This window comes from Acinonyx jubatus, chromosome C2 (genome assembly GCF_027475565.1).
Source record: "Acinonyx jubatus isolate Ajub_Pintada_27869175 chromosome C2, VMU_Ajub_asm_v1.0, whole genome shotgun sequence".
Lineage (NCBI taxonomy): Eukaryota > Metazoa > Chordata > Mammalia > Carnivora > Felidae > Acinonyx > Acinonyx jubatus.
This window is the reverse complement of record NC_069384.1, coordinates 10,850,933-10,876,662: the sequence shown is the minus strand read 5'-3', so window position 1 is coordinate 10,876,662 and position 25,730 is coordinate 10,850,933. Positions and strand designations below refer to the sequence as shown.

The 25,730-nt window shown below is 49.0% G+C and overlaps 2 protein-coding genes across 9 annotated transcripts; one reads left to right on the top strand and one right to left on the bottom strand.

Moving 5' to 3' along the window:
- Positions 1 to 1,047: 1,047 nt before the first annotated feature.
- SMIM11 (small integral membrane protein 11) lies at positions 1,048 to 13,044 on the top strand. Of its 8 annotated transcripts, XM_027041657.2 has the most exons (6): positions 1,048 to 1,178; positions 4,162 to 4,244; positions 4,418 to 4,511; positions 4,879 to 4,981; positions 10,282 to 10,452; positions 12,858 to 13,044. In XM_027041657.2, the coding sequence occupies exons 4-5, from the start codon at positions 4,970 to 4,972 to the stop codon at positions 10,435 to 10,437; spliced, it is 168 nt and encodes a 55-aa protein (XP_026897458.1). In that variant the 5' UTR covers positions 1,048 to 1,178; positions 4,162 to 4,244; positions 4,418 to 4,511; positions 4,879 to 4,969; the 3' UTR covers positions 10,438 to 10,452; positions 12,858 to 13,044. The 8 variants fall into 8 exon arrangements, 6 of the variants coding, with proteins under 6 accessions (XP_026897458.1, XP_026897460.1, XP_014918042.1 ...); XM_027041659.2 differs by lacking the exon at positions 4,418 to 4,511 and having other exon boundaries at positions 4,884 to 4,981; XM_015062556.3 differs by lacking the exon at positions 4,418 to 4,511.
- A 7,932-nt stretch (positions 13,045 to 20,976) lies between these two features.
- Positions 20,977 to 23,241, bottom strand: CC2H21orf140 (chromosome C2 C21orf140 homolog). The gene has a single exon (XM_015062555.3). The coding sequence runs from the start codon at positions 21,931 to 21,933 to the stop codon at positions 21,178 to 21,180; it is 756 nt and encodes a 251-aa protein (XP_014918041.1). The 5' UTR covers positions 21,934 to 23,241; the 3' UTR covers positions 20,977 to 21,177.
- Between the last annotated feature and the right edge of the window lie 2,489 nt (positions 23,242 to 25,730).

Genomic DNA, 25,730 nt, shown 5'->3' with positions numbered 1-25,730 from the left:
CCCCTTCAAACAACTTGTTTTTCTTTTCTACGCCCGTTTGCTGTTAGAGCTCCAGCTGCTTGGATTCCCGGCTCCATATGACCTGAGCCCCTCTTAACTTCTTCCAAGAGTTCAGAAGTGGTTTGAAAAGGAGCCCATGGGAGTTGCTGCCCCTACGGTCTACATCCAGACTACTGAGAGTCAGGGTCCCAGCTCCGGCACTTGCGGGCTTTAAGACCCTGGACAAATTACTCTCTCTGTGCCTCCCTTTCCTCATCTGCGAATTAGTTGTAGGATGTCCGATTATAGGCTCGTTACGAGGCTTCAGCGAGACAAGAAGCCTCACAGCGCTCAGAACAAAACTAGTTTTGTTACTTTCTATAGGAAAACTTCGCTGGTCAGCCGAACCAAACCCTCCACCCCTCACTCTGTCCTTGTCCTCTGCAGGCCTAACACCTTGTGCGTCATCACCACAAAATGTCATAATGGGATTTGGAGTCAGACCTCCTCCTGGGTTCGAATCTAAATTCTGTCCCTGCAATTCGCGGGTGTTGTTCTTGCGCCAGCCGCTTACTCTCCCCTTGCTCGTCTCCTTAATCCACAGAAGGGTGAGCCGAGCACGGAGAAAGAGCTCCGTGCACCCTCCCTGGGGTCACCCTTGCATTTATCTGGGGTCTGGCTTGCGCGCTCCCGCGGGGCCGGGGCTGAGCGTGCCCGAGCGCGTACTTCGCGTCTGGTGAACGAAGGAAGCTGGGACCCCGGTACCCGGGCTACCGCTCTCCCAAAGGAAAATGCACGCATTTTGTCAGAGATGAATGCTATATTTGGAAACTTCTGGGGACCCAAGGATCCTCAGTCGCAGACAGCAGCGGGTAGTATCCAGAGGAAGGGGGACGCCCAGCCCTGCGGCCGTCGACCTCCCCCAGCTCCGGTAAGGTCACAAGGGGAACGCGCCAGGTTGCGGAGCACCTTGTCCGGCCGTGCCAATCGTGACCCCTGACCCCTGCGCAGCCCCCAGCAGTCCGGTGCGGAGCGTCCCACTGCGCCTGCGTACCGGGCGTACGCCCGCGAATGCGGCCGGGGTCCATTGCGCCGGCGCGCGGAGCGGTGCATGTCGGGACGTGTAGTCTCCCCGCCGCCTTGAGGGAGTGACCGTTCCTGTGCAGGGCCCGGCGCAGGAACCTCCGCGGCCTGGAGCTGTAAGTGGGTGACATCCGGTCAGCGGGATCCTGACCCGAAGCCCGACAGCTTTTGGGGGGCACTGGGGAGTCCGGTGGTCGGCCCCGCGTTTGCTGTTCTGTCAGGGATGCCCGCCAGCCGGCGCCCCTGCCGCGCGGCGCCGGCTTCCCGGGTGGGGACCGGGAGGGTGACGGCCGCCGCGGCCCCACCCGCGGAGCGCCCCGGCCTGGCTCGGTCGTCCCGGCGCCGCGTTATCCGCGGATCCGGCGCCGGGGGCGCTGTGTTTAGGCTGGCACGAGGTCCGGACGGGGTCCCCAGAGTTATTCTGGACGGAGGGTTTGGAGGGATGAGCGAATATTCCGGACACCCTGTTATGTGGATGGGTGGGGGAAGCAACGGCCGCCGTTGGCCCTCATCCCCGGGTCTCAGCGGGTTAGGTGTTACTCCCCAAGGGTCGGTTATGGAGGAGCCGAGATCCAGCCTCTCTGGCCCTGGGAACCGCAGGTGACCTGGTAGTGGGGCTCAGAGGTCGACGGAGTGATGCCCAGGGTTCACCTACAACTCCCTCCTCCTCGCACCACCCAACTTCTAATGATTGGGTGAAGAGCTGGGGTGAAAAGGGCAGAGACCGGGAATGCGAACATGTTCCGAAACGTTCTGACACGGCCTAATTAGCGGCTGGAATGAGCGTAGATAGCAGGAGACTGACCACCCTGGAGTTTGTTAGGTGTGCCAAGAAGAAAACGTAGATTCTGGACAGTATTTTGTCCAGATGGCTTTCATTGTCCTAACCTGAATAAACGGAGAGCTTTTCTGGTTTTTAGGATAAATCTGGCAAAGGAAAAAAAAAAATGATAGAAGCAAAGGCTTCTATCTGAGCCACTGTTGTTTTTCAGATTTAAGTTAGCTTGAATGGTGCATAGTTCCGGGGGAAGTCTAAAACCTCCTGAACTTCACAGTCTTTATGCCTCAACAGTGTCCACGCCTTGTTGGCTTCTGCAGTTCAGCCCTCAGATACCAGCTGCCTTCTGTGGCTAATATTGCATCAGACATACATATGGCAGTGGAGCTAATAGCCTGCTGATATTTTTAGCTGTCTCAGTTCTCATTTGCTGAAGTCCTGCCAGGTGCTACAAAAGTTAGAGTTAGAGCATGCGATTGAAGGGAGGAGAGGAAAGTTATCATTTGGAGGCAGCAGGTAGGAATGAGCTGGATTGATCAGCCCTCTTGTCTCCCACCCACTCACTGCATCACTCCCACTACTTTTTTTTTGCAGGTTGACTTTAAATATGTTTCCTTCTAAAGAGCTTGAATTTCATCACCCTAGGTATGAAGCCGAGGCAACTGCCAGTAAATTTTCATAGTCAGATTGTGTGATATCAGAGAAAATGGGGACTTAACAAATTCCAGAGTTGCAGAGTTGTTCCTTGGATCCCGATTTTTAAAATGAGAACATTTTGGTTCAGAGAGGTTAATGGCTTGCCCCGGGTCACATGCCTGCCATTGGTGCCACCAAGAATAGAGTCCAGCTCTCCAGTTCTCTTGGTCCCTGCTATCTTGGATTGATTGCATTTTGCCCTGGTTGCCTCTTGTTTATGGTTCTTAAGCTTGGCATATCCATTAGCAGAAGGAGAGATATTTATCATAACACTAATGGTTGATATTTATTGAAATGTGTTCCATGTACTGAGCATTGTGCTTAGTGTTTATAATCCAGTCTCTGAAGAATTTACCAATGAGAGATGCGGGGCTCAGAGAGGCCAAGTGAGTTGTCCAAGGTCACACCAGTAGTAAATGTAATATTTGGTTGCCAGAGGGCCAGACCATTGGGTGTTCTTTTTTTAAGTCAACACTCTTTTTTTTTTTTTTAATTAATTTCCTTAAATAATCCCTACACCCAGTGTGAGGCTCTAACTCGCAATTCCGAGATCAAGAGTCACATGCTTTACCAACTGAGCCAGCCAGGCACCCCATGGGGTGTTCTTTTTAATTTCCTCTCATAAGCTTTTTGGACCTATTTGTTGCCCTTGACCTTGGGAATCAATATCTTACATTAATCCATTAATGCATCTTACATTAATCCATTAATTCTTACATTAATTCTTGTAATTAATTACATTAATACATTAATATGACCGCAGAAAATAAAGAACAGCCAAACTTACCTACTGTATTTGTACACAACTCCGTTAGAGCAAGAGTTGTAAAAATAAAATTTACGTAACCTTAAACATTGTTCAATTACAACATGGCTAAGCCCTGAGATTATCAGAGATTACTGAAAGTGAAAATTCTAGCAACAGGTCATAGGAATGTGTTTCTCCAGTGCAAGTCAGAATCTCCTGCTACTTGAGGACAAACAGGCCATTTATCCATGAAGAAAACGAGCACCTTTAATCACGTCATCCCATTTAAAGAGATTTATGGTGTACGTTCCTATCATGAACTTATCTGGCTTTGAAAGAAGTCATGGGGAAAACTCAGTTATCTTGTGCCAACCACCAGCCTGTTTTCCAGATACTATGACCTTGAATCGATGAGGTATGAATTTTCTATACTTACATGCTTTTGTAAGTAAAAGTTTTAATAAAACACTCCCCGAAGTTCGTTTTAGTATCCCCATTCTAAAGGCCTGACCTTTTCTTGTGCCTTTTCTCCATTCTAAGTACCTTTAAAGGCAAGCATCCCCATGATTTTTGAATTTGCAAAGCTTTCTGCCTATATCAGGGTAAGACTCTGGAGCCACATTGGATGGGTTCAAATCCCAGTCCCTGTGCGACCCTGGACGCGTTACATAAACTTTGCTGCCTCATCTCTGACCCGGAACAATAAATCTCTCTCCGGGGCTCGTGTGAAAACTAAATGAGTTTGCACAGCTAATGTGCCGTAGTGCAGCCGGGCACAGTGACGTGAAGCTCTGAGTATACTGTAAGTTGCCAAATTTCAGAAAAAAGTCAGGGCCCTAGAGCCCATCTGGTTGACGCCCCCTTTCTTCATTTACAGATGGGACCAAGGCCCCGGGAGGGAAGTCACTTACCAGAGTGCGTGGGTTCTTCATCCAGAACTCAAGTCTTCTGACTCTTGGGGTACGTGCCGTAGCATAAGAATAATGACATACAAGGCCTTGGAGCAGATGCTGTGCTCCAGCTGTGTCCCCTGACCTGTCATTTCCTGCTGCTTCCTCACATTTTAGATGAGATTCTAGATAGGAATTACTTCCTGAGGACAGTTTTTTTCCGTATCATATACTCCCCTCCAGATATTTTTTAAAAACCAAGATGAGCTTAACACTCAGAGGACTTGAAAAAAAAGAGGCACTCATCCGCCAGCCAGCTCTTTGCTCAGGACAGGAGGTGGGTGGAGAAGACTTGGGAGCTCTTCTGTCCACAGATGCGTGGCGGGGGGGAGCACCTGTCCCCTCAGGCACAACACTGCCACCGCTGCTCGGGGCTGTGCCCCCAGCCCCGGCAAAAAACAGCCACGGAGACCTTTCTGCTCACCAAGAGCCAAGCCCGTCTTCCTCCCTGAGCCGGGCCATCTGCTTTCCACCAGGCTCTGGGTCCCCTGCTGGGCCCCCCCCCCCCCGCCCCCACCGAACCCTCCTCTCTGTGGGGCTTGCTATCTTTGCTCATGTGCCCTTTCTCTCCATCAAAGGGAAGGCTTCCTAAGGTGGACTGATCTGGAAAGCCCAAAGTGACCTGTTTCTTCTCTCCCCCCCAGAACAGCAAGACCTGACCTCCCAGTTCCTCTCTCCATGTGCTTGTCTGAGCAGGCCCACGTCGACCAGGAGTGACTTCGCAATTGGCCCAGCATGAACTGGAAGGTGAGTATGCTTTGAATTTACACGTTGTGGCTTGTTTTTTTCTTTCTCCTCATTGTAAAAAGTGAGAGTAGGGGGCACCAGGGTGGCTCAGTTGGTTAAGCATCCGATTTCAGCTCAGGTCATGATCTCACAGCTCGTGAGTTTGAACCCCATGTCGGGTTCTGTGCTGACAGCTCGGAACCTGGAGCCTGCTTTGGATTCTGTGACTCCCTCTCTCTGCCCCTCCCCCGCTCATGCTCTGTGTCTCTCTCTCTCTCTCTCTCTCTCTCTCTCTCTCTCTCTCTCTCTCCCCCCCAAAAATAAACATTAAAAAAAAACTTTTTTTTTTTTTTTAAATTGAGAGTAACAGTGCCGTAGAGGTGGGTAGATTAAAAAGAAAAAATGAATTAAAGCAGGAATCATAATACTATTTAATATTTAATTTTAAGTTAAAACATATAAAAGTTCATTTAGTCACCCGACTTTTGGAGGGGGGTTAGGCCCTTTCTTTGAGCGGGGGTACACTGACTTCAGATCTGCCTCACTTTTCTTGCAAAAACCATGCCTGTAAAGTTTTACCTACAGTTTCACATTTTGGTTTCTTTCAAGTGGGTTAATATGTTATGAAACAACCTACATACAAAATCTTTCCAGATTTTTATGTCGTCTTCCCTAATCTTTTACATTTGTGTTGCCAACAGCACTGGTTTTTTGTTTTTTTTTTCAACTCAAACTCGAAAATGCATTGAAAGCGTTTGATTTACTTCTCATGGAAACGAGTTTTTTCTTTATACAATATAGCCATATTTCACTAAGTGTTGTGTTTAGAAAAATTACCTACGATAACATCAAGTGCAACTTAAACTAGTTGGGGAATAAACATAGCTGTCCTCTGCAGAACAGATTCAGCAGATGAGAGCACAGGGCCAAGGGCAGGATCCTGCTGGGCATTCAGCGGGCTGCGGGCAGCAGCCAGCAGGTTTTACAGAGGGAAGGAGAATCATCGCGTCAAATCCCCAAAGTGGGTGGGGTGTGGTAGCTGTTGGTTTAGAGAGCAGCCACTAAAATAGATCATATTGTAGATTCTTTGAAAGTATGATATCCAGCAAAAATCGTGTTGTCTTCACCGTCTAGAGATGGCTACTATTAACAATTTTGGTGTGTTTTCTCCCAGTGTCCATATTTGTAAGTGTAGCGTGTGTATTTTCAAACTTAGGATCTCACTGTGTATTTTTGCAATTATGAGCATTTGCTTCTTCAAAACATCCACCAGCTTTCCATTGCAAGGCTCCCTGGGAAGGTGTGGAAGCAGGACCAGGGGGGGCTAGGAGATAGAGAACCCCTCTGCTTCCCCAGCTCTTTGGGGCAAAGGTTTGGGGGGGGACCATGCAGAAGGACGGACCATGGGGACTTTTCTCCAGGACAAGCCTGGTTGAATTTAAGAGGCAGAGTGAGGACTTCTTGAAGGGGTTGAAAATGTTGGAGCGTTTGTTTAGCAAATATTGGGATTCCAGAACTCACCGTGGAAAGGCTGGGAAGGAAAGACGAGGCAGCAAGGAGATACAAGGAGAAGAAGCAGAAAACGGCGTGGGGTGGGATTTAGGGAAGGGCCTGTCCTCTCTGTGGTGGCCACAGTCAGTGGGGACAAGAGACTGGTCCTGAACTGTACCAGTAACTGGTACTGAAGGCTTGCTGAGGACTTGTTAAAACACAGACGGTGTTAAAACACACACCCGCCAAAGTTCCTGATCACTTAGTCTGGGGCTACCACTGGTCTAAGGCAGGGCGCAGAGAACGTTTTTAATCGTAGAATGATGGACAACCCGCTTGACCACCCAGGCCAATCCTGCTGGTGACAGAAGGCGTTCTTTCTTATGTCAGGGACAGAATCTGCCCAAACCTTTCCAACTTCGAGCAGACACATAGCTCTGTGGCTGCCTGGGAACCACCTCATGTTTAAGAGGGGGCCCTTCCCTGTACTGTCGGGAAGAAGTGGCCTCTCTTTGCACCCTGACTGCATGAGGCCCTGGAAGGCAGCAGGATTATGTAGCCCACGGTACATCCTGTCGGCTTCCCTTTCTGGCTCAGGGGGCCTGTGGCATCAGTGACAGTCAATACTGCACATTAGCGACAGTATTTGCTAATTATTCAAAAAATGAGCCACTCTCATTACACAAGATTTGGGGATTTATTTTAAAAAATTGGTATGGGGCGCCTGGGTGGCTCAGTCAGTTAAGCATCCGACTTCGGCTCAGGTCGTGATCTCTGAGTGCGTGAGCTCGAGCCTCGCATTGGGCCCGCTGCTCTCCGTGCAGAACTTGCTTGGGATTCTCACTCTCTCCTCTCTTGCTGCCCCTCTCCCACTCCTACTTTCTCTCTCTCTCTCAAAATAAATAAATAGACCTAAAAAATTTTTAAAAATTGGCATAGATCTCGCCCACTCCCACAATATTTTATTCACTTACCCCCTTGAAGGTTGGTTGGTTTTGAGACTGAGACAGGGAGAGCCTGGGCGGCTCAGTTGGTTAAAGAGGCTGACTCTTGATTTTGACTCAGGTTACGATCTCATGGTTCATGAGATCGGGCCCTGCGTTGGGCTCTTCATGGAGTATGTGGAGTCTGCTTGGGGTTCTGTCTCCCTCTCTCTCTCTGACCATCCCCCTCCCTCAAAATAAATAAACTCTAAAAAAGTTAAATAAAATGAGCGGTTTGTTAGAAAGAAATCAAAGGCAGACATTTAGCACAACTGAAGCTCAGTCCCCCAGACGGGCAGGAGTGCAGCCCTGAAACCCTTTGCTTTAAGCCTGGGGAAGGGGGGCCCCTGACCTCTGCTGCCGCCTCTCTGCCCCCCTTCCCGGTCCTGAAACCCCTGCCTCGTGCTGCCTCCTCTCCACTACCTTTAGAAAGAAAGTAAGTACCCACGCCACTTGCCTCTGTCCATTTGTTGATGTATTCCCAATTCAGTGTATTTTCTAACTTCCCGTTGAGCTCTACATTTCCCGTCACTGGTAAAGCCGTTTGATGTTTAGATCACAGGGAACCGTGGGCTGTGATGTGGGCTCCGTCATAGTAGGACTCCACGGGCTCAGCCATGGAGACGGGGAGAACTGGAGGGGTGACTTCCCCATGTGGATTAGTGCTCTGTTGGCCTAGATCAACCCCATGAACATAAAAGGGGGTTTCCGCCTCTGAACTGCTTGATTTTTGCCGCCAAGGAGGTAAAATAAAAGCACATTTAACGCTTTTTTTCTTTCATAGCTGGTTTGTAAGCGTGGCATCCAGCCTCATCTTGACTGAGAACCTTCAAGAAAATACAGGAATTAGAGGGCTACTGGGGGCAGATAGCGGAGGTTAGCTCTAAGTCTGAGTGAGGAAGATCCGCGTTCCAAGCTGCTTATATTTGTCACGATGAAAAGTTTCACTTTTGCAAAGTTTTCAGTTTTTTCTACTGCTGCTCGAGTGGTCTTTCTCAGTGCGGATGTTGTATTTATTCTTTGCTGTGAAAATGACTTTGTGCTTGGAAACTGTTACCCAGCTGCTCAGTGTTCTTGGGTTCTGACTGTTCTGGTTAAATTAAAACAATTGAAATATTTGGATTCCTCCTTTGGATGTCTGTTCTCTTCCTGCTGTACCACCTTGCCGTCGTCCTCAAATATCCGTAAGTAGCCTGTTAAATAATTTCAGAGGTAGTGATTCCAGTCGGCTTTAGTAAATTCAGTAGCCCAGACATCGTTTGTTTGTATAATTTAATAGTAAAATTGGTGAGCGTGGGGAGCGGATGATGCATCTTACAGTGTAGTGATAAAGAGAGTTCAGGTTTTGGAGCGGCCTGAGCTCTGGCAGACCCTCACCGTTCCAGACTTTACACTTTCTCAGCCATAAAATTAGGACAGTCTGTCTGCCTCCCGGGGACAGGAGCCAGGAGCCTGCCTGCTATGGGAGGAACCTCTAGGGGAGGCCCGTAGTGCCCAGTGAGCTCCCAGTAGGCCTCACTGACGCCACGACTTCTAAACGTGAAATCTATATCTAGGTCTAAGCTTAAAGAATTGTGATAAAATTGTGCAAACACGTGTGTATGTAATTTATGATTTCATTAAGTCCGTTTCCTTGAAACTCGGGAAGCAGGGGAAAGAAGACCAGCATCGAGGTGAGAACGTTTCATTCTGACTCTGGCCTCATCGTGAATCGGCTGTGTGACGCAGGCCTCTCCCCGACCATGAGCTTCACTCTCCTTGTTTGTAAGGCAAACAAGTGGTAGACTTAAGTCGGGCTTCAAATCCCTCCCAGCCCTCCCGCTCTGTGAGCATATTGTTCCCGGCTAGCTAAAGTTTTCACGGACTCATTCTGTTAGAAGGAGAGACAAATGTGCTTCCTGTAGTAGAATCTAGTAGGACCTCCTTATATGGGAATTGCGTATAATAAGTTATGTTTGGCAGTTTACTGATTTCACTGGAATAAATCCTCCCTAATTAATCCTCTAGAATAAGTGATCACTCAACTAAAGCACACCTTTATTCGGGAAGGAATTTTTACTCACGCGAAAAGGTCACAATTATCATTCAGGTCACGCTAACCGTGTTTATGAAACAAGTATAGTATTTCCCTTGAGATACTGTTGCTCTATGTGCACTAACATCATAACGTACCTACTAGTACAGACAGTAATTCAAATCCATCGTTATTCCCCGGACGCCATTGTGGCCCATGGGTCAGAACTTACCCTCTAACCGGAAACTATGGGAACAGTTAATGAGTAGCTCAGTTTTCATGTTTTGAATTTTACTGTATTTTTATTTTATTGAAGCGCCGATGCTGATGAGTAGCTACAACCAAGAGGAAATCGTAGCCTCCTAGGATCGGAGAATCTAGAGACGGGTCTGGCCCACCTCCCTTGAGGAGGCAGAAGCTTAGAAGTCAAGTGCCTGACCCAGGTCTCGTGGTCAGTCACTGGCAGAGCAGAGCTATAGCCCAGGCCCCCCTGCGCCCCCCCACCCCCAGCTCCGGCTGCTTTCACTGGACCGCAGTGCCTCCTGGGCAGCAGGAGCTGGGGTGACTGGCCCAGGGCCTGGTCCAGTCGTGGGAGACCACAGTTACGTCTGCGGCCCGTGGGTGGTTCGCGCACGAAGCCAGCAGCAAGGGGGCGGTGGAGGGCGGAGGGAAAACTAGACCGCGTCTGTCCTGGTCGCCTGCGTAGCCCCAGCAGCTGGCCTAGTGCCTGTTACGTGATAGGTGTGCGGTAAGGGTTTGCTAAACGAGGGAATGTAACAGAAACGTTCCTTCTCAATCATAGTACATCTAGAATGCTTGCTTTCTTCTTTAAGGTCCTTGAACACATGCCCTTGCTGCTGTATATCTTGGCAGCAAAAACCTTAATTCTCTGCCTGGCATTTGCTGGAGTCAAAATCTACCAACGGAAAAGATTAGAAGCAAAACTGGAAGCTGAAAAAAAGAAGCAGTCAGAGAAGAAAGATAACTAGAAGGAAAAATCAAAGGTATGGGGACTTTGCTCGTGCAAAATTTACAGCGGGCCGGGGTGGGCCGAGGCACAGACGTGGGGGTCAGAGAACCCCTCCTCCCTCCAGGCTGAAGGCCGTGTGAGACCCACCTGCTGTCTGATGGGGGGCATCTGTGGGAGGGGAGGTGTGCAGATCCCGGCCCCCTGCACCCTGGGTGCAGATGAGCTAGGTTGTGCCCGCCTCTGCTCGAAGCCTGGGCACTGCTCCCTTATCCAGGCAGTGGGGCTGAGCAGGTGTTGGGTCGCAGGACTCTTGAGAATTTCCTGAGAGCCGTGGACCTTCTCCCAGCAGAAGCACGCATACTAGAAACACCTACAGTTGCACATCAAATTGCAGATGGGGGCGGGGAGGAGGTGGGGTCACAGGTCTGTGGAGACCCACGCCCATACCTAAGATGAACAAACCCTGCTCGATCTTCAGGAGAAAGTCTGACTCCCAGGAATGGCATAGAAATCCCTTCCCGATGTGTTCTTGCCCCTCCAGTGCTCACTCCCCACACTTCTGCAGGCCACTCCTTGACCGTGAGAGACTTTCTGGCCCCTTGGCCTTGGCTTGTTAGTCCCAGAGGGTCCTTCCCAACAACCTCTTCACGTGAAGTCTTACTCGTCGCGGTAGCCCGGGCCTGTGACAGCACCCAAGAGGTGCCCAGAGCACATCCGTTGAGTTAAGGCACCAGGAAGTAGTTCTGAAACCCCCACCACAGAGTGAACAGACGATGATCAACACCTCCCTTAGTTCTGGTGTGTGATCTGATTTCTTCCATTTATCAGGTTGAATTCTGTGCTGCTCTGAAAATTTGAGGATTCAACTACGGTGGCAGGGGTTTCTAGATCAGCGGTCCCCAAACTTGGCTACTGATCAGAATTGTTGAAAATGCAGATTTCCAGGCCCCAAACCCCGAGAGATTCCATTACGTGGGTGTAGACATCTGTTCTTTTGAAAAACCATTAAGGGATTCTTCTTTCTTTTTTTTCTTTCTTAACATACGTAGGTGTATTTTTTATTTAAATTTTAGTTAGTTAACATGCACTGGGGGATTCTTAACACAGCCCTTTCAGCAACGTGTCGCTCTAGGAGCCACTGGGCCAGCGATCTCCTAACCCCCCTCCACCCGGAGATCCCATGCTTCCGTAAATAGGAATTCCCATAGAGGATTTTTAAAAACCTTTTTTAATGTTGATTTATTTTGAGGGAGAGAGAGGGGCAGAGAAAAAGAGGGAGAGAGAGACTCCCAAGCAGGCTCCGGGCTGTCAGCACAGAGCCTAACACGGGGCTCGATCCCACAAACTGTGAAATCATGACCTGAGCAAAAATCAGCCTCGGATGCTTAACCAGTGTGCCGCCCAGGTGCCTCCCATAGAGGATCTTTAGGCCTGTGGAGGTGTAGGGGCGCCTGGGTGGCTCTGTCGGTTAAGCGTCAGCCTTCAGCTCGGGTCACAATCTCGCACTCCGTGAGTTCAAGCCCCGCGTCGGGCTCTGTGCTGACAGCTCAGAGCCTGGAGCCTGCTTCGGATTCTGGGTCTCCCTCTCTCTCTGCCCCGCCCACGCGCGCTCTCTCTCTCTCTCTCTCTCTCTCTCTCTTACTATAAATAAATGTTAAAAGAAAAAAGTTTGGACCTGTGGAGGTTAATGGCACACAACTAGTAATCGTAGCAACACTTACTGAATGACTGTTGTGTGGCTAGCATTTTGCTCGGCATTTCTCAGCTGGCCGGTTTATCGCTTCAGCTGATAGCTCTGCGGGGCCCGTTCAGACTGAGAAAGGGCTGGCCCTCTGCCTCATGAAAACCATCAAGGGAGGGCAGTTCCTTTGGAAGGTGTGGTAGGTTGAATTTCTGTCTCAGGCAGAGTCTAATTTTTTTTTTTTATGTTTTATTTATTTTTGAGAGCAAGAGAGACAGAGCACGAGCCGGGGGAGGGGCAGAGAGCGAGGGAGACCCAGAATCCGAAGCAGGCTCCAGGCTCCGAGCCGTCAGCACGGAGCCCGACGCGGGACTTGAACTCACAGACCGTGAGACCTGAGCCGACTGAGCCACCCCGGCGCCCCCAGAGCCCTCATTTTGCGTTAGACCAAGAAGAAGAAGGAAAGATGGGATGTGGGGCCACCAGCACTTCCCTCCCGCCGGCACCCGCAGACGCCTCGGGGCGCAGGGGCTGCCGCGAGACTGACGCTTCATTTTCCTGCCAGCCTCGGACCTGCTTTTAAACCAGGGCGGAAAACCGGAATGTTGAAAATAACATTCTTTTAATAGGTAAACTTGCGGTGGTTTCTGTTTGTTACGTTGAACCGGCTGAGCGCCAGGGTCAGCGCTGAGCCCGTCAAACCTCCGTCAGTGTTCAATCAGACATTTCATACCCACCCTCGTCGTCTTCCTTTCTAGAGTTTGCGATTTAAATGTCAGCCGGAGTGGACCCCAGCTGAGAAGGAAGCGGAGACCCTTACTGAATGGGGTGTCGGAGGATAGACTCCCAGCCTATAGGTTTAACTTAAAATTGCATGCATTTTTTTATGCCCTTGAAAGAACCAGTATTTTGTTTACTGAAATAAAACACCTTTGTAAAAACGTTGTCTCTGTGTCTGGAATAAGCCAGAGCACTTCTGTCTCACGCAGACACACACCACCCCCCACCCCCCGCCCGGCGTTGTGAGGGGAGGGAGTTTTGCCAACCTGCACCCCTCCCGGCCTTTCTTGGGATCGCAGGTGCTCTTGACCCAGGACCGGGCGGAGGGATAAGTGGCGTTTGCTCTGGGAGTGGGAGCCTCGGCCACCCGCCCTCCCCGGCTCTCTGGCCCTCTGCTGTGCTGCCCTCCCGCACGCTGCCCTGCTCCAGCCCGTCTCCGGCCGTGTTTCCATTGTTGGGGTGGAGGGAGGCCGCACCCCACTTGCCCAAGCCACGTTGGCGCCTCTGCTGACCCAGGAGGGTCCTCGTGGGGAGGGCTGCAGGGTGAGACCCATCGGCCCACTGGGCGGGAGTCTAGGAAGAACTCGCGTCCCCGAGTCCTGCTGTGACAGAGTTAGAAGAGTGGGGCGTACTCGGTCCTCTCCCCACCCCCCCCCCCCCCCCCCGCCCCACCGCGTGCTTGTTGGGATTTGCGATAAGAGACGAAGGGAAGGGATGAGCCAGGGAGACTTTCAGGTTTGAGAGAAGCGATACTAAGATTTTTTGACTCAGCACCTCACAGACGGAGATCTCTGCAAAAAGATTCACGACGTCTCACTTCCCTCGATTAGAGAGCGGATCAGGGATGAGAAAGCAGTAACCAAAGGCATACATCTGGGGGAAGGTTTGGTCCCGTTGCTGGTGGCCACGTGGAACATTTGCATGAGTGTGTAATCGACCCTTGAGCCACGGAGGTTTGAACCACAGGGCTCCACTTGTAAGTGGGTTTTTTCCATAAATACAGTGCTGTCAATGTATTTTGCTTCTGGTTTTAACGGGTTTTTTCCCTAGCTTGCTTGAAGAACACATTATATTTTTCCTTCCCTTCCCCTGTGGTCTTCTGTTAAGTTTCTCGGATTGCACATGTGAGTGAAATCATACGATATTTGTCTTTCTCTGACTGACTTATTTCACTTAGCAGAATACCGTCCAGTGAAAATTAAGCTACAAACAGAGAGGGAGGCAAACCATAAGAGACTCTTACACACAGAGAACACACTGAGGGTTGATGGGGGTGGGGGGGGTGGGGGGACGGGGAAAATGGGAGACGGGCATTAAGGAGGGCACTTGTCGGGATGAGCACTGACTGTCGTATGTAAGAGATGAATCCTAGGAATCTACTCCCGAAGCCAAGACTACACTGTATACACTGTATAGCAGCTAACTTGACAATAAATTATTCAAAAATAAAATTGGAAGAAACCATTTTTAAAATTCATGGTCAGAAATGACATGTAACCATTTGCAGAATAAGAGCTGATATGAAAGATGAAAAGAATCCATTGTGTAATACACAACAGACGTGTTAATCAACTGTTTATGTCCATCAGTAAGACTTTTCGGTCAACGATAGGCTATTAAGTTTTACGAAGAATACAGGTGAATTTTTGACTATGCAGGGGATTGGCATCCTTAACCCCTGCATTCAAGGAGCAACTGTGTATTAATGGGTGTCCAGCCCACTCTGGCCCAGATTGACAGAACTTCGAATTTTAAACCAGAGGGGTAAAAGGAATTCTATCTTTCTTAAATTTTACTGTGGTTACTGGATGCTCTTAGCCACAGTTTAGGAAGCAGCATTGACATAGGATCAAATTCTAGGTACAGAATTGATTCTGACCCAACAAGCTACAAATCCCCAGAGTCCATGTGGCCTGGGTCTCGTGGAGCATGAACAGACCCAGAACAGAAGTGGAATGCCCTAGGATTTCTGCGCCCTGGTCCCCACGTTCCCCGAGTTCCTCAGGTGGGGTCCAGAACTGACCCTGGGCCACGGCCAACCCTCCTGCCTTTGTCGGGGTGCCCTCTCCAGCCTGGCAGGCGACCCACCCACCCTGGCCTAGGAACTCTGTCTCTGCTTCCTTCCCTCTCTGCAGGTCTAGGGCATCCCTGGCTTCCAGCACACCGGGTACCTCTGGGTACCTTTCCTCCCCCGTGCACCCCCTGCTGGCTGCCTCGTCAATCCTAGGAGAGGGGCTGTAACCTTTTCCTGGAGAGTCAATCTGCCCAACCAGATGGTCCACGTTTATTTTAAACAGGTGCTTTCCTAGGGGACTGAAAACTGGGGAATTTGTGGAACATGGGGTTATCTTGGAAAATTTGGTAGAGGGTGACCTAAGGATTGAACTGCTTAAACCATTGACCACACACGAAGTCGGTAGATGTATTGTTTGAGTTTAAATAATTGGCGGGATGCAGGCTATGCGTGGATGAACGTAGGTGGACAGAGAGATCGGTGCAGCCCACAACCAGGACCCCAGCCGGTCTGCCGCGATCCAGCAGCTCTCCGACCTTAACTGTGAGTGGATCCACAAGAAGACCGCCCCCGGGCAGCCGGAAGAGGTTTCTGAGAGCGAAAACTGAAACCTATTCTCTCCCCCCAGGGGAGCTCCGGGACCCCTTACACAGGTCTCATTTAATCTTATTAGACTTGTCCTAACCCCTCTCTATTGGTTTCAAGTGGATAACATATCGGAAGCAGAAATGAAAAGGCTGTTAGCAGGAGAAATGCCTCGGCACGAAAGAGGTGGTCTTTGTGAAGCGGACCGAGCCTGAGAAGTCACTGTACCATCACCTAGTGCCAGACGACACAGTGGCCGACGGCCCCACACCGGGACCACCGCACGTTACGACTTTATGTTCACAAGGATGACCTTAGTCACTAAGAAAAGGTTCAACTACTTTGCTTATTGAGGCAGAGAGGCAGAGACATATATGATGTATTTCAGGAACTGAATAGTTCAAACGAAAATATCTTGAGTGTGTTAAAAAGCATTACCTCTTCCCCGAAAAGTATCCAAATTCTCATCTCTGGGGAAACATAGCTGCCTAAATGATTCAGTCTCGACGATCACTCTCTCTCTCTCTCTCTCTCTCTCTCTCTCTCTTTAATATTTATTTTTGAGATAGCACAAGCTGGGGGAGGGCAGAGGGGGACAGAGGATGCAAAGCGGGCTCTGCACTGACAGCAACGAGCCGGATGCGGGGCTCGAACTCAGGAACCGGGAAATCACGACCTGAGACGAACTGGGACGCTCCGCTGACTTCATCGGACCCCCGGGTGCCCTAGTCCCGATGGTTTCTAGATGCCTGGGCCTTGATAGCAGGGCGTCTCGCCTGACTTGATCACGTGGATGTTCCTCGACATCGCCTCTTGGGCGCCGGTCCCCGGTCGCCCCTGTGTGGGAGCGAAGCCGGGAGATAATGGAGAGAGTCTGGAGGGAAACAAGAATGCAGGATGGGTTCTCCAACGTGAGCACACACGAGAGGCAGTTCAAATGCAGATTCCTGGGGCGCCTGGGGGGCTCAGTCAGTTAAGCCTCCAACTTCAGCTCAGGTCATGATCTCAGGTTCGTGGGTTCGAGCCCTGCATTGGGCTCTGTGCTGACAGCTCAGAACCTGGAGGCTGCTTCCAATTCTGCGTCTCCCTCTCTCTCTGCCCCTCCCCGACTCACACTCCATCTTTCTCTCTCTCACTCTCTCAAAAATAAATAAGCATTTAAAAAATAAGAATAATTAAATTAAATTAAAAATAAAATCTTTAAACAGTATATTAGAGGGGCGCCTGGGTGGCTCAGTCGGTTAAGCTTCCAACTCTTGGTTTTGGCTCAGGTCATGATCTCACGGTTTCATGAGTTCGAGCCCCGCATCGGGCTCTGCAGAGCCCGATGCGGGGCTCCAACCCACGAACTGTGAGATCATGACCTGAGCCGAAGTCGGACACAACTGACTGAACCACCCAGGCACCCCAAAAACATTTCTGAACGACACGTTAGTTACAAACAACTGGTTAGTTTTCAAATAATTGGCTCAATATTTTCCTTGTGTTTCCAGATGTTTGGGACTCTCTCTCATGTACTGATTGTACTTTTTTCAGATTCACAGCTTGCCCCATTGAATTAAAGCCGGAGGTAGCTCATCTGAAAGCGTAGCGAGCTGAGACCTTGAAAACTGTAGAATTGTCCTGTGATCCCCAACTTTGCAGCAGGCTGAGTACCTCCCGGGAGGGGAGAGGAACCTCGGTAGCCTTGGGGGAAGGCAGGATTGACGGGAAAAGTTTTTCTGACAGGGGGAAGCTTGAGCTCCATCAGGGCTGAAGGAGACAGAGGAAGGGGGACCGGCTGTGCGAGGAAGCAGGGAGGGCCCGAGGAGGGGGGTCATCTGGGGATCGGGCACTGAAGGCCTTGGAAGCCAGGGCGGTGGCCTCAGTTTCCCCTCCGGCTTGGCACAAGGCCTTCTGCTCCCAGCGTGGGAGGGGTGCTGCGTGCAGCGGGGAGAGCCTCCTGTGCCTTGCCCGTGAGGGGCCAGACTCCACAATCCCTTCTCCCTCTGCCTTCTCCCCTCGGACGGCGGCACCCTCCTCCCTGTTCCCCCGTGGCCTCTGTGGTGTCTCCCTGCTTCGGGGGCTCCAGCGGCTCAGCTGAGCTGGGAGAGGGGGCTGAGCTGCCAGCCATCCGAGTAGCTGATCGAGGCAACAGGCTCCAAATGGAAGAGTTAAGCCTTTAACCACTTACTCTGAGGGTACCAGATGGCACCAGCAAGAGTCTAAAGCGAGGAGGAAGGGCCGGCCTGCCCCATTCTGTTCCCCACCCCCGGTGCACCTGCCAGGGGTCAGGTGGATCCGCCCAGATGGAGAGCTGCTCCCTAAACAAAGGCTCTGGTGGTTTCAGGCCCCCCCGGGGTGTGGGTGGGAGGCCAGAGGGAAGGTCCTGGAGTGGAGAAGTCAGAGCGGGGCAAAGTGTCCCCAAGCCTTCCCCTTCCCTGCGAGGAGCCTGGAGACCCCACCGGGGGAGTCCAGAATGAAGGCGCCAGGCTGGGGGTGCAGATGTGTGACCTGTCAGTGCTCCCCCCACCGCCCCCTGCCTCCCGCCTCTGGAATGCTGATGCAGTGGCTTGTTCAGCAGCCGTTTGGGACAATGAGGATGGAACCATGTTAGGACAGTGGAAGGACTCTGGGTTCTTGATGACCATGGATCCATCGTATTAGCCCTGAGCTGCCACCTTGGCACTTCTCGATTTTTCTGTGGTGGAGGTGGGGTACCTTCTTTTAAAAAAATTTGTTTTGTGTTTATTTATTTTTTGAGAGAGAGAGAGAGAATGCCTGAGCAAGGGAGGAGCAGAGAGAGAGAGAGAGAGAGAGAGAGGGGGGGAGAGAGAGAATCCCAAGCAGGCTCCGTGCTGCCAGCACAGAGCCCAGTGCAGAGCTCGATCCCATGAACCGGGAGATCATGATCTGAGCCAAAATCAAGAGCCAGACACTTAACTGACTGAGCCACCCAGGAGCTCCCCGGGGTGCCTTCTCTGTTAAATCTCTGTGGGTTAGGTCTCCACTACTCACAGCATGACCTAATCCTAACCAACCCACGAAGCCTGCTAGAGATGGGCATGAAGGTTACTTGAGAAGACGTGGATCCTGCCTGACCTTCCTGTCACTACAGGTGTCTGTGCCCCTAAGGGTGTCAGTTAGCGCCTGGACTTGTCTTCATGGGCAGATGAGCTTAAGGATCACTGCCCTGCCTATATATAGGGTGACCGTCTAAACTGAGTGAGGTCAAGTATGTGAAAATGGTTTGTATGTCTAAAACGATCACACATGGAAGGAGTCTGCACCTCCTGGGTAGGCCTTGGACCTTCCTCGGGTGGACAAGGCAGGATCCACTGGGCTCCAGCTCCATTTGCCTATTTGCTTTTGGGTTCATTTTAGGACAGACCGTTCCAACACACCACCTCCTTGGGAGTCACCATGGTCCATGGAGACAGAGCGGGGATGTGGTTGTGGGTGACGGTGAGGGCCGAAGAGGAAGGGATACCTCACCAGCCAACCTCTTAGCAAGACAGCAGCTCCACTGACCTCATGAAGTCTCTTCCAGAGGACTCGTCCACACACGCAGGGTTGCTGTGCCTCGTTACCTTACTGTTTGTTTCATTCAGGCGTAGCACGTGATTGGTCTCGAAGAGTCCTGGCTATGCTCACCATCCTCCCTGTCCTCCCCATCAGAAGAAACCTCTTATTACCATCAGCTGCCTAACCTATCACAGATGGTCTTAAAAGAAATGCCAGAGAACAAAGTTCCTTTGATCAAAGTATCTTCAGATGCGTCTACTCTCATTATGCTCTGGTGATGAAAAGCAGCAGGAATTTTCCCCAAAGAGTGAAAAGGAAATGAGGTCAGCAACATCAGGTCTAACCGTGGGCATCCTTGCTGGCCCTCGGCTTGGACTATAATAACAGGAGCTTCAGTTTATGGGGCACTCAGGAGGTGCCAGACATGGCTTGCGCTAAGAGTTTTAAAGCCCTCAACCCTAATTTACTAATGAGTTAACTGAGCCTCAGGGAAGTGAAGTAACTTGTCCAAAGTCCCCCGGTTCATAAGCTGGAAACTTGAGATTCCACCTAGGTCTATCCGACTCCCAAAGCCCAGCGTACTTTCCATGACTTTCTGCTGGAAGTCTCCACGCTTAGTATTACGCAGCATTTCTTAATTACGCATCCAGTATTATGTAACTAAGTTGCACATTAAAGGGGGTCCTTTTGATCTCTCTGGTTATACTGACGTCTCTTTCCCCTAAGTGCCTTCCTAATGATGAAACAAGGTCTCAAGGGAAGAGGACCCCAAACTCATCTTATTAGATCATTGTGGTATTCAAACAAAAATAGCGTCTGTTGGTTTATCTTGTTTGAGAACCTTAAAAGTCTTCCATTTTTCCCCTCTCACTGCAAAATAATGTGTTTTTGCAAGGCATTCTGCCTCTTGCTCAATTTTGTGTTGAAATATCTTTTTGTTGTGGGTGTCCACTTGGAGGCGGCTGCTTTGTCAGCTGGTGTCGCCTCGTGTCGCCGTGTTGTGGGAGGGAAAAAAAACGCCAAATACTCCGGGAACAAAGCCAAATATGGTGGTTAGGCATGTGGGCTTTAGACTCTGACTTCAAAACATCTCCGTCTCCTCACCTGTAAAGAGGGGAAATGGTAGAACCTACCTGATGGGGTCATTATGGGATTAAATGAATGCCCAGTAGTAGAGAGGCAGTGTGAATAATGGCTGTGCACATGATCTTTGGATTTGAATTTTTAAAATTTTTTTATGTTTATTTATTTTTGAGAGAAAGAGAGAGAGAGCACGAGCAGGGCAGTTGGCAGACAGAGAGGGAGACACAGAATCCGAAGAAGGTTCCAGGCTCCGAGCTGTCAGCACGGACCCCGACGTGGGGCTTGAACACAGGAACCATGAGATCATGACCTGAGCTGAGGCCGAATGCTTAACCGACTGAGCCACCCAGGTGCCCGTGAACTCTTCATGTAAACCTTCACTCCTCCACCCCAGAGCAAGTTACATGCTCTCTTGATTCTTGGAGGATTCTTGGATTAATGGGTTCCACAGACTCCTGTTTACTTCACCTGTTCACCCATCAACTCCTAGCTGAATCAATCCCTGGTACAGCCTTCCAGGTGCTTTATGGGACCACCAACTTACCTTGGAGCATCTGGATGGGTTTTCACCTCCTTGGAACCTCCTTGTCTCTCACTCAACCTCCGACACCTTTTTTTCGAGCAACGGGAAGCAAAAAGCCTGTTTAGCCACTGTCTGGACCACATCTCCTACCGATGGCAAACTGGTTCCCTGTAGATTATTTTGGTGGCTCAAGCTGGTTGGCACACTATTTCAACCTTTTTGTGACCACACCCTTGGTTCTTTTTCTTTCTGACCTAAAAGTTTCGACCACACAACCTTTAGCTCTGACCACCCCTGCTCCCCATCAAGCTCCTTTGGGCTGAGTTAGTTGTAATCCTCCCACTGACCAGCCCTCAAGATGGCCTTAACAAGATGGGAGTCGAGATCCCTAATTCACCAACAATTTTTAATGCAACCTCCAGTAAACCTACAGCACTTTGCCAACACCCTTAGAAACCTCAGTCCTCACAGCATCCCTGTGAGGTCGTTGTTGAAGTATCTTTGGCTGCAGTGGTCCAGAGTCGAGCCCAGCAGAGTTGGTAAAGACTGCCCGTAGCATGGTCCCAACCGCTTGTTAGAGGAATCACCCTTAAGAAAATTTACCAAGATAGTAGTTTTCCCATCTCCGCACTTTGTTGGTTAGTGTTTTCCATTTGCTTGGGTTTATCCTTTCGATCCCTTTGCTAATTAAATCTCTGACAAGTATGTACTGGTAAGAATAGACACTGTCAATGTACTGAAAGCAAAACTCCTTTCTGTTATTGATGATAAACCATTTCAAAGAAGACCAGGCTGAGTCTAAAGGGTTTAGGTAATTGTAAAGGGAAGGCAGAGAGAGTAGTTCGTGGCCACAGGACTTGGCTACCTCCGGGCAACACACAAGGCTCTTTAGGTTAATGACCGATGGGGCATGGATCTGGGCCTCTGGCTCTTTGTCTTCCTCTGGCTTCTTCTTGTCTCGCTGCCTTCTCTCTTTGACCACAATGGCGCACTTCCCGTAGGCCTTCCTCGCCACATCACAGAACTCAGAGAAGAGGCTGTCTTCCTGTTTGATGCATACCTCATCTCTAAGGAACGTCTGGTACTTCCAAGGCACCCATCCTTGACTACCACCGGCATGCACGATACACCAAGTTGGAGTTTGCATGAAACACCCGTCCCTGAAATCTTCTCCAGCGACAAGACTCTCGGCAATATTGGTTTCTCCAAAATATATGGTCTTAAATCCATCATTTTGCAGTGTTTTCAGCGTTTTCAAATATTGGAGGCATCGCTTCCTCTTGATGTTATCGAATGGATTTCTGGTGATGATGTTTCTTAAAAGAGGGTTTGCAAAGTGAGGCATGGTGTCTTCTCAAGTGTTTTTAAAAGCCTGCATGTCTCCACCTGTGCAGCTTTGGCAAGAGTGACATGATGACCTCACAAAGGGCTTTCTTACAGCGAGGCCAGTCACATAGATACACTGTGGATTTCAAAGCACCGCGAGACACATACTGAGAACAATTTTCTTCTGGCTTATATGATATGGGAATGGGAAATGCGAACCACGAAAAAATGTTTCTTTGACATCGCTTCTTCCATGGTCTGAGGCAGAGATTGGCAATCGTAAGAGTTCGCTAGAGCTGTTGTAACAACATACCAAAGACTGGCCAGCTTAACCAACAAAGTTATTTTCTCATGTTCCCGGAGGCTGGAAGTCCAAGATCAAAGTGTCAGCAGGTTTGGTTTCCTCTGAGGTCTCTCTCCGGGGCTGGTAGATGGCCACTGTCTCACTGTGTCCTCACATGGCCTTTCTTCTGTGTGCGTGCATGTCTCTGGCCTAATTTCTTTATGATCTTTATGATTTCTTTATGTTGGATTAGGACCCACCCATATGACCTCATTTTACTTTAATCACCTCTTTAAAGACCCTCTTTCCAAACATAGTCACATTCTGAGGTACTGGGGATGGTTAGGGCTTTGACACATAATTTGCGGAACGGAGGGACACAATCCTAACCACAACAGTCCTTTAACAGTGATGAGCCAAATTTATGATTCCTTTCCGATGGGTTCATGAGGACAAAGAGAAATATTTACATTCATTCATCCATTCCAAATATATTTATTGAGCACCTACTAAGCACCGGGCATTGTGTCAGGAGCCAGTGGTACAGCCATGACACGTCCAGTGAGACCTGCCCATGTGTGTGGGTTAAGTCTGCATATGCATGGAGTTCACAGGTGGAAGAGGAAGGTATGGCAAATAGTACAAAAGAGTCAGTCTGCAAGCCTATCTTTCATTGGCTGCCAGTTCTTGAGTGAATTCAGTAACCCATCTGGAAAGCACTTTTAATTTTATACACTCAAGGCAAAAGGACACTTTGCTTTAAATTCTAGCGGCCTCTTCAACTGCCTTTGTGTTTTCTTATTCCCTTCCTTAGAGCTAAAGATGTTTCCTAAATGTGCAAAATAGAGTCCCTCAAATGACAATGTGGACGAGATGATTTATCAGGTCCTTCACTCAGTTGTTGAACAGATGAGTGTTTCTCTTCCATCAGGGTTTTCTTGGGACTCAAGCTTAGGCAACCCTAGACAGTAAGATTATGCCAGCCTAGTAAAGTTAACACGAAGCGTGTGCTCTCTGGACAGCCTCTCAGAAACCAGGATCAGGGAGTTTGGGTTGGTAATTAGCCTGTGACCATTTTCTCTTTGGATTTTTCCAAAAAAAAAAAAAAAAGTGGGGACTGTTTTTCAGACCAAATTTGATAGGAATGCCAAATATGTGGAACAGGAATGTGGCTGCTGTGGCTGAAATAATGGTGGTCCCAGAGTCACCCTGTTCAGCCACCCTCTCTCTCCCCTGTCCCAAGGTAACTTGTGCCCTGGAATAGCAGTGTGAGAGCACTATATAAAGCAATGAGGTCGATTCCAAGACAATTCTTTGCTTTTTTCATCCAGTGTTTGGTTATGGATATGAGAAACGTTCAGAAGTATAGAAGAGAATGTATCATATGTTATCTTCTGTGTAAATATATATGTATGAGTAAATGATAAATAGATATGCACATTTACTTGTATTTTCAAGTAGGAAAAACAGAGGATGAACCAAATACAAATTAAAATTGCTTATCTATAAGTGGAGGGATAGAACAGGAGGGACATAAAAGCAAGAAACATTGGCTTTTTCGAATGTATCTTGTTTTATAATTTTAACCAGAAAATGTAGACATTTTACATTTTTTACAAACAAAAGGAAAAAAAGAAAAAGAAAACAAAGGATCTCAAAAATATGCAAATAAAGCTGAAACTAATGAACCTAACTGCTTCTCCTGTCAGTAACAGCAGCAACAACAAAATCACTAATCCCAGCAGCAATGTATACTTCTTTCTAAATATGAGACTATAATCTGACATGGGTTCATCTGTTGTGTTTCCTAAATTTCACATATGAGTGAAATCATATGATATTTGTCTTTCTCTGACTGACTTATTTCACTTAGCATAATACATTCTAGTTCCATCCACGTTGTTGCAACGATTAGAGGAATTGGAGATCCTTTCGTTCTAGGGGAAGGAAATGTACAAGATGAGTTTGGGACATCTTGTCCAGCCTAAAAGCAAGGAAACCATCAGAGACTACTAGGTTCTGTGGGAAGAACCCAAGAGTCAATTTGAAAGGTTCCCATGGGCTAAAATGGAAGAGTTTGAACATCAACCATTGAAGAAATAAATGATGACTCCAAGAAATTGAAGCAGAACGAAGGTATTAAAATCTCTGAGTTCAACACAGCAACAACAAATCAGACACACCAATTAAAAAAATACTCAAAAAACCTGCTAGTTGCCCGGAGGTGGCATTGGAGGGCCCCATAGCACTATTGCGCCTATTAATAAATAGAAGAATCAAGCACTTATCTTGACTTTTCTTGTGTTGATTCCATTCCAGAGCGGGAAAGGCCAGGATGGTGAGCCCAAGCAGATGTCACTCCAAGGTGGCGGGTGTGAATGTGGCCCCGCTGGGCAGGCAATGGAAGTAAAGTAAATCTGAGCACTGGGGTTGTGTGCAGGGGCTCTGGTACTGGATAAACCTAGGATTAAATCTTAGCTCCACCCTCAGTAGCCTCAGCTTCTGTCTGTAAAATGGGGAGAACACCTATCTCAGAGTATTGAATCAAGGACGTAGGAGGTAGCAAACAATCTACTGGTATGGAGCTTTATAAATGGCTGCTTGTTATTGTTGAGACAGACTGGCTGAGAAGACAGACCATAAGAGAGCTTGGCAGTGACTGATGAGAAAAGAAAAAAGTCATGGAGGGAAGTCAAGGAGAAGAAAAGGAAGGAAAAGTTAAAAAAAAAAAAATCAAGGCTGAGGACCAATATTGAAATGAACTAGATTGTCTACCCTGTTGCAAAAAAGGAAAATATTCCCTTCTTCTCTTCCTTCCCTCCCTTCCACCTTCCTTCCTTCCTTCCTCCCTCCCTTTCTTCCTTCCTGTTTCTCTTTTTTTCTCTCAACTTCATCAATAAATCTTGAATGCTTCCAGGTTCCAGGCAGTATAATCTTGGAAAGACTGGAGTCTCCTGAGGTCCCCTCAAGGAAGGCGCCATCTTGTGGGAGAAAAGAGTCAACAAAGAGTCTCAGTAAAAGGAGATGGGCCTTGGTTGGGGAGGAAAATTCTAGAAATGGGGCCTCATGGGAAGGAGACCTTTCAAGGAGGAGATGGAACAAGCCAGTTGTGGAAACCTGGGGATGGCAGTGGTGAAGAGCTTGTATTTCAGCAGAGATAAATCCTTTAAGGGGTCCTAACCTCTTTCCTCAAGGCTTGACATGGGGAGTGTCACAGAGTTGCTGAGGAAGGGGTAAGTTACAAAGGAGCCCAGAGAATGTGCGGCCAATGGCGGTTCTAGAGGGGACAGCAGCCAGCGAATTCGAAGGTTTCTCTGTCGAGGGGGACGATTGGATTAAAGAAAGACACAAAGATGTCTTTGCAAAACAGAGGAGGGGTGGAGGGACCAATGGCTATTTAGGAGGCACACCCTTTGTTTATACCTCCTCTGGACACTTCCTGCTTGCTAAGCAGTCTCTTAATTAAATCTCTATCCCTACTTGGGAGATGAGAGTACTTCCTGGTATTTCAGGAAATGGGAAGCTCTAGAGGG

Coding starts and splice junctions, on each gene's coding strand:
- CC2H21orf140 (XM_015062555.3), bottom strand. CDS start 21,933: ATGCCTCACTTTGCAAACCCTCTTTTAAGAAACATCATCACCAGAAAT.